General features: G+C 39.0%; 1 protein-coding gene across 5 annotated transcripts in view; it reads left to right on the top strand.

Annotated features, from left to right (window-relative positions):
* Window positions 1-1,998: 1,998 nt before the first annotated feature.
* Window positions 1,999-12,465, top strand: part of Sik2 (salt inducible kinase 2) — a 113,614-nt gene continuing 103,147 nt past the window's right edge. For all 5 annotated transcript variants that reach the window (XR_007978832.1, XM_052188356.1, XM_052188355.1 and 2 more), the window contains exon 1: window positions 1,999-2,308. Coding sequence is in view for 4 of the 5 variants with exons in the window: in XM_052188356.1 (XP_052044316.1) it covers window positions 2,174-2,308 (135 nt within the window). In the remaining variant the exon portion in view is untranslated. The remainder of the gene's footprint in view (window positions 2,309-12,465) is intronic.

The raw sequence follows: 12,465 nt of genomic DNA on the forward strand, positions 1-12,465 counted from the left end.
ACTATGGCATCTTTAAGCATTTGGGATAATTATGGGATAGATTTACACAGGTTACATTTTTCTGATGTGTTCCTTCATGACAGACGCAGAAAATGTACTTTTGCAGGGATATCACTTCAGAGATGTGTCCTGGGCACCTCAGATCAGAGGGCCCTGTGTGTTATTTTATTCCAATTACTAACTTGGATCATCTTATCAGGAAAGTGCCTGTCAGATTTCTTCACTGTAATTTGTTATCTTTTGTTGATCCTTCCCAATGATTTTTTTTTAATCCGAAGATATTTTGAGACTGTACAAATACCTTATTCCCCCAACAAAACTTTAACCAATGACTTTAACATCCATTGATAATTCTTGTCTAAGCCAGTTATTACTATAACAGCCACCGGATGGTGATTTCATAATTTCTACATACATCCTCTTCTTTATCCTGCCTGGGGACACAGCTCACCACTACAATATTTGCCTAGCATGTGTACGGTTCTGAGTTTGAGTTTCCTGAATGAGAGGGAAGGGCAAATAGACATTTAAGGGGACTTTCTACATATACCATATTTCTGAGAACCTGTCTGAAAAAATTCAAAGTGAAAATATGAAGTATGGGCTCCTTTTAAACTTTTAATGTAGGCTGGGAATGATGACACCTGCCTTTAATCTCAGTATTCAGAAGGCAGATCTCTGCTCTGCCTGTATGAGCCACCCTGGTCTATATGGCAAGTTACAGGTTATCTAGAACTACATAGTGAGACGCTGTTCCCAAACAACAACAACAACAACAACCCCTCCCCCAATAAAGTTACCTACAGCAACTATCCCTAGGACCAACGCAGTGGAAGGGGTGAACCAGCTCCCACATCCTGTCCTCTGACTTCTACACAAAATAGAATGTAATGTGTGTTATAGTGTATTTCTAAAATTGTTGGTTTTCGATACTTAGATTGGCTCAGATTTGGCAATGGTGAAACCCTTCCAGCTGTCTTCTGACATTCTTTCTGTTGTATACAAGAAATCTCCTTGTTTACTCATAAAAGATCTTTCAAGAGCATCTTATACTCGCCCTGACTGAGTCATTACTCCCAAACGAGTTGAGTCTCTTTTAATGGACAATGGGTAGCCAGGAACCAAGGTCTGGACACACATAATACATTTCAAGATATTAAAATGTTGTTTTTGGAATATACGTCCATATGGAAGACCAGTGTGATGGTTTATAATTAGAATTTTAGCGTTACCTGTGTGACGTTGGCAACTCCTTTCATTCTGGCAGCCTGCTGCATCATCTGCAAACTTATCAGATTAGATACTTTTTAACCGTTTACAAGTTCCCAAAGTGTTTTAAGATAAAACAGGGTCACCTCTCCCCAGAGACATGCTCAACTAAAAGTAAGACTCTGCCTACATTTCAGAGGTTCCAGGCTTCGAAGCCCGTTAGCTATTCCAAATTCCGGACTTAATCATCTCTAGGGTCTCTTCACTGCTGACAGATTTTTTTAAGTGACCGACAGCTGTGAGTAGGAATCCTCACAGACGTCAATAAGTGGAGAGACATATAGTACTGAGAAGGGAGCTAAAAAGAACACAAAGAAAGGAGGCTGAGCAATGCGTTGCTCAGCCACGGTACTCCTCGGGCTCCAAATTTAGCGCTGCAGTCTGCTGAGGGAGAGGTTTTGGCGGGAAGGGCTGCCCGGGCGGAGAACGCCAGGCGACCCTACAGGAGACTGGCCAGTGCATCCTCCTCATGGCCCACCAGGGCTCGCTCTTGCGCTTCGGCTGAAAGGCAGAGCGAGCGGGGCGGAGCGGACGGCGACCCCGCCCCCGGCACGACGGCCTCCCCAACCTTCTCAGGCCTCGGCGCGGCCGGAAGCCTAGTGCCGGTCCGACCCGCGCACCCCCCCTCCCTCCCGCCCCCGACGTCGGCGCTGCTGCGGTAGCCATGGTGACCGGTGGAGGCCCGCCCCCGCCCCCTGCCCCGGCCCCCTGACGTCGGCTCACGTCAGCGCCGGCGCGCGCCTGGCTGGGCCCTGTGGGGCGGGAGGGAAGCAGCGCCGGAGCAAGAGCCGCGGCCGTCGCCCAGAAGCCAGGCGCGCCGCCCGACGCCCTCCTGCCCGCTCCGCGCCGCTTCGGCCCGTTCGTTCACGTTCCGGTCGCCGTGTCCTGCAGCGGGGGGCCAAGCATGGTCATGGCGGATGGCCCGAGGCACTTGCAGCGCGGGCCGGTCCGGGTGGGGTTCTACGACATCGAGGGCACGCTGGGCAAGGGCAACTTCGCCGTGGTGAAGCTGGGGCGGCACCGGATCACCAAGACGGAGGTGCGGTCCCGGGGTTCGGCGGGAGCGTGGTGTGGTTGCGCCCCGGGAGGGGGACGGCGGGCCTGGCACTACGGGGACCGCGGGGTGCAGGTCTAGTGTGTGTGTGTGTGTGTGTGTGTGGTGTCCCTGGGAAGCCACACAGGCTTCCGTCCCGAGTCTCCCACTCGGGAACCTGGTCTGTGGCCTCGGCTCCCGAGCACAAGTTCCGCGTCTTCCCGGCTTTCGGCTGGGGGTGGGGTGGGAGGGGAAGTCTCGGTGCTCCGGGGCCGCGCGGGGACCAACGTCGCCGGCTAGAGAAGGGGACCAGCAGCTCCCGGGCTCGGCGGACGCGGAGCGCGGCCCGGACCAAGCGTCCTTCTCTGCCCAGCGACGAGAGGGTACCGCGGACCGGACCGGTGCGGACTGGCCGCTGTCCATCTTCTCTGTGCCGGCGGGGTCTCTGATATGGTGCTTTGGTTGCCTTGATCACTTGCAGGAGGTATAGCAAATACACCAGACAATAGAGCTGGTTAAAAATGGTCATCTCAGCTCTGCACCATTCTCTAGGGTTGTCCCTTTACCAGGTGTGCATGTTGGCTGCGAGCACGCTTTCCTTAAGCCACATCAGATGGACTCTACTCAGCCCTCAACTGAGTCCTGACATTGACTCTCCAGCATCCCCCTGCGTGGTACATTCTAATGCACCGCACATAATTTCTCCCCAAGTCTCTGTTCTTACCTAGCCCACCCTCTTCCTTTGCCTCAAGCTGCTCTCCTCAGGGTCCCTATTTTAAGACGTGCAAATTAAATACCTTGGAAAAACGATAGAAACAAAACCAGTTCTTAGACTACAGCCTAGTGGTTTTGACGTACTCTGTTCTGCCTTGTGATTGCCACTGGAGTTTCACCGGTTTTCAGTTTCTCTCCCCAGTTTTCATGCTGTTCGGGTTTTTTTCCCCAATACGTTCTCAAGAACGTTCTAACCTTTGAATGTAAGACCCCCCCACTCCCCACCCCAAGATGACTTAACGCTTACGTAAGGTAAAGGGCATTTAAAAGCCATACTGTTTTCTTAGCAGTTGTACTTAAAAGTTTAACTTCATGACCATTTCCATAAAGAAGGACATGCCTAACATGTCTTCACTTTTTGTTTTGCCTCACAAGTCCCTGACACACCACCTAATCTTTCTTCTTTAGGGCATCAGTACCAAGGTCAAATATTTTTCCTTTCACAAATTTACCGGTGTTATGAATCTAGATTGCTTGTAATGATAAGTATATAGACATTACCAAAATTTTGCATAGCTTATTTTGATCCCAGCGTATTTTGTAATGAATAAAGTGTCTCGTACTTGTAAAGTGTTATGGCCAAATGTCATACCTTTACCCCGACGTTAAATTAAAAGGAATTATCTTAAATGGGTGTATTTATGAGTCCTTTTCAATAATTGCCAAAAACAGCACATTACTGAATCTGAACTTTTTGGTTACATTGTTGTGTGGTTGGATACCAAATCCATTCACACAATTTTTTCTTATTAGCAATATTTAGTTGTCATCTGTTGTCAGATAGAATTTAGTTAAAGTTGTATCTGAGAGCTGCTTAAGTGGAGCTGATGGCAGTTTACACTTTCTCTTGAGGGTGACAATTCTGATGGTGTCCCTTGTAAGTGGATATTTCTTAGGAAGCAAGCTAGGGGGCACTGTGGAGTAACACTGCATATGACTGTCAGATCTGTTATATTTGTGATTGAAGACACCTGTCAGATCATGAAAGCTCTTGCAGTTGCTAAAGGGGTGTGTGTGTGGTATATATGTATAAGAATATTTTATGTTGAACGCTAAGCATTTAGCCTATAGATTCCTCCTCACCTGTGCTTTTCTGTTTTTACAGTGTGTTAGGCTGAGTATTTTGTGGTAATTTTGTGATTGTAGGTACTAAGGCATAGAAAGGAGAAATGGTCTAGTAGTTATACTTAAAAGTCTTTGTAGGTGTTTTAGTTTGCAAAATAGTTTTCTGAAGTTTTATAAGGTAGATGAAGACTTGCTTAGTAAAATCACAGACTCAGTTTCTAATGTTTTCAGAGTTTTTTTCTTTAGGGACAACTTTTTTATTTACTGAATATTTGTATCTTTGATAAATAGAACTGCCATGCAAACTGTAAATAAAATAGTGACATTTTCAACTCTTTTGCATTATTTTAGATTCTCATTACTTAACATACTATAATAATTACAGGAAGAACAGTTAATGATAGTCTTAAGAAAGCTGTTAGCAAGATATGATTATATTTAGTGGTATGGAAGTTCTTTTGTGTACTTTGTTTTAACATTGTAGGCTTGTGTTTTAGAACTTGGAGATCTCTTTTCTTCAAGTTTGATCCTGGGCAATTTAAAAACAGATTCTTTTTTATATTTATTTGCGTGTACACATGTCAGTCAGTGTGTGTGTGTGTGTGTGTGTGTGTGTGTGTGTTGGTCAAAGGACAACTTGCAGGAGGTGGTTCTCTTCTTCAACTATGTGGGTGCTGGGGATCAAACTCAGGTCATCAGGGTCTGCAGCAAAGTTTCTTTACTCTCTGGCTTTCTTGACAGCTCCTGAGACAAATCTTTGGCACACACCTTTAATCCCAGCACTTGGGAGGCAGAGGCAGACGTATTTCTGAGTTCGAGGCCAGTCTGGTCTATAGAGTGAGTTCCAGGACAGCCAGGGCTACACAGAGAAACCCTGTCTAAAAAAAAAAAAAAAAAAAAAAACTCATCATTTGGAATGTAAACAAAGAATATAGAAAATAAAAATATTTAAAAAAAAAAGAATGGAACTGGGAGGAAAGGAGGGAGGGGGGATGCGATTAAAAAAATCTCTGTGATGAATACTTTTATTTTTAATGGCTCTTAATCTTCTGTTCTGTATCACTCATAAAAAATAAGATATATTTTTGTAACACTTGGGAGAAATCTGTTTCGCTTCTAGGAAAAAATTAGTATACAAAAGAGACATTAATTTTGGTTTAATCTATCAGATGGCTTAACACCAAGAAATGTAATTACATCATCTGAAGCAGTATTTATGTGCTAGATCTCTGTGTAAATTTTGCACACAAAAGGAAAGGGGGTGGTAGAATCTAGTTTCCTAATATAATTCTTCATAAAATCTTCGTAAGCTGGCTTATGAATTACAGGAGCTAATTTTGTAAAAATTAGCACACTGGGAAAAGAATAACACCATTTAAGCTATTAAACTATTTTGGGCAGTAGTGTTTGCAGAGTTTTCTGTTCTATCAATGTCCTTGAGTAGTATTTATTAATTCTATATTAGGAAGCAACTTTTCCCTTCTAGTTAACTATATAGTTAATTCAGGAGTGTGTTTATTTGTGGGTTGTTTTGTTTTGTTTTGTTTTGTCTAAGGAAAAGTCTAGGGAAATTACTTTTTACTTCTAAGTGCTCTGTTTTCTATTAAAGAATATTTAGTATAGCAAATGTAAAAAATAAAGGAGAGCACAGCACACAATTATATAGTTCCTCCATTGTGGGAATACACTGTTCTTAACATGTCACATTGCCTTTTAGTATTCTTAATGCATTTGTTTTCTATAGGTGACAACACATAGAATATGTCTGTGTACACACATTTTACATTTTATCATATATAACTTTTTTACAGTATTTTAGTAGTTTAGAATTCAACCTTATAGATAATCCATTTTACTTATGATTCTCTTATTGCTATGCTTATCTTATAACTATTATATCATTTCCAGTTTTTAACAATTGACAGGGAACACGATTTTGTATGTAAGACTGCATTTTAAGTGTTTTAGGGGAGAAGGAATTCCTGTTAATTATTAGAGAAATTACAAAGTGAGAAGGTATAATTTTCACATTCAAAAGTTTTTATTACTTAATCATGTTTGCTATTGAAAACTTTTAAAATATGGAAAAATGAAAATCATTATTTGCAGTATGAGTAATGCACCCAGAGAAGCGATCAGTGTTTCCAGCTCCCTGTCTATGCACATAACGGGCTTTTCCTCTGTACCGTGTTTGTTGTGTTGCTTACCCCAGCAGTCATATGAAGACAAGTGTCCAGAAACTTGGGAGAAGTTCTAAAAGTTACCTTATTACAGTAGCCTGTAGAAATTAAGCTATTTACTCACTTGCTTTACCCTTAAGAGAACCTGGATTCAAAACGACTGTCAAAGGCTGTCTGAAAATTGCCTTTGTGCACCAAAAAGTTTTCTGTGTGTGTTTTGGGAAATGGATGTTCAAGCATGATTCTCAGTCTACCACCTTAAAGTGTAGAATTTCTTAACACTTCCCAAGAACAAAGTTCAGAATTATGTTTTTATAGTAAGAGTAGAAACAAAAAGAAGGGTATGTTAAACCATGAGCATGGTGTTTAAGAGGACTTTTAAATACAGTTGCTTTATATTTTGCTTTGATATTCTACAACTCTTTTAAGTAGCTTTGGTATTAGTCTTGTGCTGCAAAAATACTATGGATTTTAGACATAGCTGTACTATGTGCAGTGAAAGGACCTGTCACCAAATGTCTTAACCACTAATGTGTAAATAGGCTTGGATATGATCTTTTGTGTTTTGGAAAAGGACTTTGATTTGTCATACTGTGTATATGCTTTATTAGACTGTTCGCTGGTTTCTTGGTCTTTAGGTAAGTAATTGGTAAATTGTTTTGCTAAATATTTTTAAAATTACTTCTTTTATCAGGGAAGGGAAAACAAATATTCACAGTAAGAGTTGTGTAAATGTTCGTGTGTGTGTGTGTGTGTGTGTGTGTGTGTGATATTTGGGGAAGGGCATGTGCATGCAATGGTACTGTGGCATATATGAGGAAACAAAAGGACAATTTTGTAGATTTAGTTCTTTCCTTCAGCCTTCAGTCCTGGGATTTGAACTCAAGTCATCAGGCCTATACAACAAGTGCTTTTTACCCACTAAGCTGGCCTAGAGTTGTGTAAATTTCTCTCTTCTGTAGAAATTTTTACCTTTAACAGAGTTTAGTGTGTTCTGATTTTAAGTCCTCTAAGGAATTCTATCTTGGCACCAGGCAATTAAGAAAACATTTATTTGGAAATCATGAAACTAGCCTCCTTGGATTCACGTGATGGCATTTGATTTATTGTCCACTGCTGATTAAAGTTTCACTTCCTCGGCATCAAATGGATTACAGAACTCAGAATTCCTTATGATAGTTCTCTTTCCTTTTTAATAAACCTTTTACCTGCCCTCCTACAACTGTATTTTTTTAAGTAATTGATTTCTGTAAACGTTTTTTCATTTAAAATTTATATTAAATGCTTTCTATCCTCAAAGGATAGAAATATCCAGTTATTATATCTAGTTATGATAGTTAAAAGAATGGAAGACAAAGGGGGATTTCATCAGAAACTCTTTGCTTTAAAAAGTTTGAAGTTCTTTAGACAGATTAAGAGATACATCTTAGATAGATTAAAACAATCCTTTTATGTTTTCAGTTCTTCTTAAAACTACAAAATATCCACACAGTTTCACTCAGTTACAGAAGTTAGGCCTACTCATTATAGCCATTGTGGAAAAGCTTGCAGAGGAAACTAAGCATTCATACTTCCACTCTGAAAATTCAGGAGATGATGGCACAGAGCCTTCTAATTCACTTATATTTTATATGTTTGAAATAAAGTTGATATCCCTATATATAGTCTATGTTCTTATAATTCACTTGTTAGTAATATTTCCAAGTATTAAACAAATACACTGTCTAAAAGTGTCTGCTAAAATGATAAGGATGGACAATACCAATGTTGACAGAGGTGTAGGAAAACAAATGCTTCTTCAGCAATTGCTGATATATAGAAAATAAGGGAAACTTTGGGAAATAGTTTGTGAGATTTTTAAAAGCTTTAAATACATTCCACATTCAACAAGAGTCAGCCTTTATCCTATGCATTTACCCAAAAGAAATTAATGCATATGTCCATAAATGGAATGTGTCATTTGTACATAGAAGTTTTATTCATAATAAAACAAAACTTGAAACACACACACACACACACACACACACACACACACGCAAAACCACTCTGTAAAGGCAGTGATTTTCAACTTTCCTAATGCTGCAACCTTTTAATACAGTTCCTCAAGTTGTGGTGATCCCCAATCATAAAATTATTTTTGTTTCTACTTTATAACTGTAGTTTTACTACTGTTATGCATCATAATGTACATATGTGATGTGCAGGACATCTGATAGATGACCCTGAGAAAGGATCATTCAGTCTCCAAGCGGTCACGACCCACAGGTTGAGAACATCATTAGGAGGAATGTCATTGCCATATTTTACTTAACTAATTTTCTTTACTGAGCATAAAGTTCATCTTTTTCTATTACAGTGTTCTGAGTGTTCCTGAGGATATTCTTTTGCATACATTTGCATACCTGATTGTTTCCTCAGAGCAGTTTCACTGCAGTGGAATTCTTGGGTGAAAAGTTCATCTATTACCTCTCTCAAGGCCACAGCATCCTCTGCGCAAACAATACCATAATTACTATTGGGAAAAACACTTTGAGGAATACTGTTCTATAGGGTTCTCCCCACCCCCAATAAACAACATTTCTTTTATTTTCCTTGCTATTTAATTTGTATTTTTTTGTACTTTGACTATAGTATTATATGATAGCTATTTGCATTTTTCTTATAAATTGCTTTTTGTGACTTTACCTCTTTTAATTGCCTTGTCTTTGTGTTGAATTGTTGAAATGTTTTAAAGTAGGAAGATACTTTGGATTACTTCTCTTATAGTCTTAAAAATCCTCAGGTCATACAATTATTTTCAACTGTTTATATTTTTGTATTTAAGTGATACATTTAATTTATTTACACAGAAATCCTTGTCACTAATTCAGATTGTTCCCATCAGGTTCTTTTTCAGCATCAGAGTTCTCAAACATAATAGAATATATGATTTTAAGGTCCTTTATAAAAACTTAAATTGCTTTCTATAAGAATTATACTTTATTTATTATATTCATACAAAAATTTTTTCAAAATGGCTGTCTCATCAAAACTTGGTTCATGTGGATATCTACTTTTTAGTCTTTGCTAATATAAAAATAAAAATGGCATTCTTTTGTTTTAAATTTGTATTTTTCTGAATGTGTCTATGGTTGAATGGTCAGATCCTTTATATAGGATTTTGAGTGATAGCAGTCTTTCTGATTTATCCTGTATGTCCTACATAGAGAGGAAGCCTTTTCTTCCTTAGTGGAAGGAATATTATTTTTAAGAGAGCATGTATATAATCAAGAGTCAAACAGCTGAATGCTTCAGTTAACATAAAAGAGGTCCTTCAATTAACAGAATCAGTTTTGGCCTTCTTGACCTTCTCTTGATTATGCAGATTTTTGTCCTAGGTTTAGAACTATTATCAAGTAGGAGAAGGTATGCAGAAAGCTAAGTTTATACTTACCTTTAAATCAAACAATGTTTTGTAATTTGGAGACTTTCAGTATGCTTTTGAGAAATTCCAGTGCTTTCTTAAAAACCAGTTTTAATCACCTCACTCTTACAGACATGATAAGTTCTTTTAAAATAGGAATCCCATCTGATTTGTTTCTGTATCCTAGGCATAATATTTGGCATACAATAGATGTATGGTGAGTGAAGTTTTTTAAATAGCGAGGAAATTGATTTTAGAATGGAAGACCTGAGGTCGTATCAGTCCATCTGTCCCCTCAGCCACCTTAATTTGCTAGCGCTTTAGAATCTTTGTTGATTTTTTTTAGGAGGTGGAGCCAAGAAGGGTCTTGGGATTTGGGCAGAGGGCCTCATGCATGCTAATACGTGCTAATTTGTAATGCCTTTTGAATCTCAGTTTTATCAGCTTCTAGTTATCCTTCTTACATTTATTTGACAAAATTGAATGATAAATGAAATAAAATGCATTTAAGTATCTTGTAAAATTAAGACATGTTATGCAGTTGGCAAAAGTTACTGTCATTATTGCTGTATTTCTGAGAAGTTCTTGGCAGATAGTCCATCAAGCTCAGCAGAGATTCCTTGATGATCAAAAACTTCATTCTTCCTGTGTCTGGGCATTAACTGGACTGTTTCGTGCCTCTTATCCATTTAGGTACAATTATGTGACTGAGTTCTAACTAATGGGATGAATGAGAGGCCTGTCCATCGATCTCCTGGGAGGGCCCTTTAGAGATCTTTTCTCTTTTCAGAGCAACCTTAGAAGCCACACCTTAGACATGGGAAAGTCATTTTGAACTGTATATGTTTGTTAATAATTCCACCCATCTAAGCTTGCTATATGAGCAAGACATAAATTACTGTTCTGCTTGTCATTTTTTTAAAGACTTATTTATTTATTATATGTAAGTAAGTACACTGTAGCTGTCTTCAGACACCCCAGAAGAGGGAATCCGATCTCATTACAGATGGTTGTGAGCCACCATGTGGTTGCTGGGATTTGAACTCAGGACCTCCAGAAGAGCAGTCAGTGCCCTTAACCGCTGAACCATCTCTCCAGCCCCGTTCTGCTTGTCATTAAAAGCAGTTAGACTGCTCTACTACAAGGAACATTGGGACATGCCCCTTTCTGTAGAGAAGCGCAATCCCCTTGGGGTGTCATAAATAAGGAGCAATGGTGTGCAGCTCTGCTTCCAGGAGATCCCGTGGCTTCTGGCCTCTGCAGGCACCTGCACCCACATGGTGCACATAAACTCACACAGACACACACATATACACATTTTTTAAATTAAATCATGAGAAAAGATATGGACAAAATTTCTTTCTTTCTTTTTTTTTTTTGGTAGTTCAGGGCTTTCTTTTCTTTTTTTTTTATTTGACATATTTTTTATTTACATTTCAAATGATTTCCCCTTTTCTAGCCCTCCACTCCCCGAAAGTCCCATAAGCTCCCTTCTCTCCCCCTGTCCTCCCACCCACCCCTTCCCACTTCCCTGTTCTGGTTTTGCCGAATACTGTTTCACTGAGTCTTTCCAGAACAAGGGGCCACTCCTCCTTTCTTCTTGTACCTCATCTGATGTGTGGATTATGTTTTGGGTATTCCAATTTTCTAGGTTAATATTCACTTATTAGTGAGTGCATACCATGATTCATCTTTTGAGTCTGGGTTACCTCACTTAGTATGATGTTCTCTAGCTCCATCCATTTGCCTAAGAATTTCATGAATTCATTGTTTCTAATGGCTGAGGACAAAATTTCTTAATTAGAATAATTATACTAATTTTAATGTGATTCCTTTCTCTCAAATTCTATTACATGGATTTGACTCATCATAATAGCAGCAGCTTGTTGTTGAGAAAAGTGTTGATGTCTAGACCTTCCTCAGAAACTGTAGGAAAAGACATTTCCTTGAAACATGATGTCTGTGAAACTCCATGTTACTTTCCTATAGAAAGTTCTATTCCAACACAGCCTTGCCCTTTTATCTGACAGTTTTTATGAAAGTTACAGATCCTGGATTTTGTCATGCTGATTAGTAAAAATGGGGTCTCTTTAAATATGTGGACTGGAGGAAGTCCCCTCATAAGGCTAGAGACAGCAGTACTTGCTGTTTCTCATAGCAAGCAAGCACAGTACAATCACTGGCAATTTATTTTGCTAGCAGTTTGACATCAGTTTTCTAGAATATTTTGATTATTAGGATAATGAAACATCTTCAAAGTAGCTTTTCATAAAGCTGCTTAAAAAAAAAAAAACATGGTAAAACATAAAGCAACCAGAAAGAATCTATGCATTTCTAAAAACTAGTTCTTTAAAGTTATATGAAAAGAAAAAAAGAAAACCATGTAATTATTGTTTCTGAGTACTTTGTCATTCACCTTCACATTCCCTTTCTCTGGATGCATATTGAATTATGACAGAGTCAGGTCCTGACTCTTCTGAAGTTAAACTCTTAGAAAGTTCAAGATAATACAGTTTTATACACTTGGAGTTTTGCATTTTAATTTTATCCCATTTGTATTATTTCTCATAGATTAGTTTTAATATTTTACATTTCAGATTTTTTTAAGTGTATCTGTGGGGAGAATCTGGGAGGAATTGCAGGAAGAGAAAGTATATGATCAAAATATATTATATGAAAAATGCTAATAAAATTTTTAAAGGCTTTTAGAAAGTGGAAAAAGTCTCTCTGTATATTATTTG

Source organism: Apodemus sylvaticus, chromosome 7, assembly GCF_947179515.1.
Source record: "Apodemus sylvaticus chromosome 7, mApoSyl1.1, whole genome shotgun sequence".
Taxonomy (NCBI): domain Eukaryota; kingdom Metazoa; phylum Chordata; class Mammalia; order Rodentia; family Muridae; genus Apodemus; species Apodemus sylvaticus.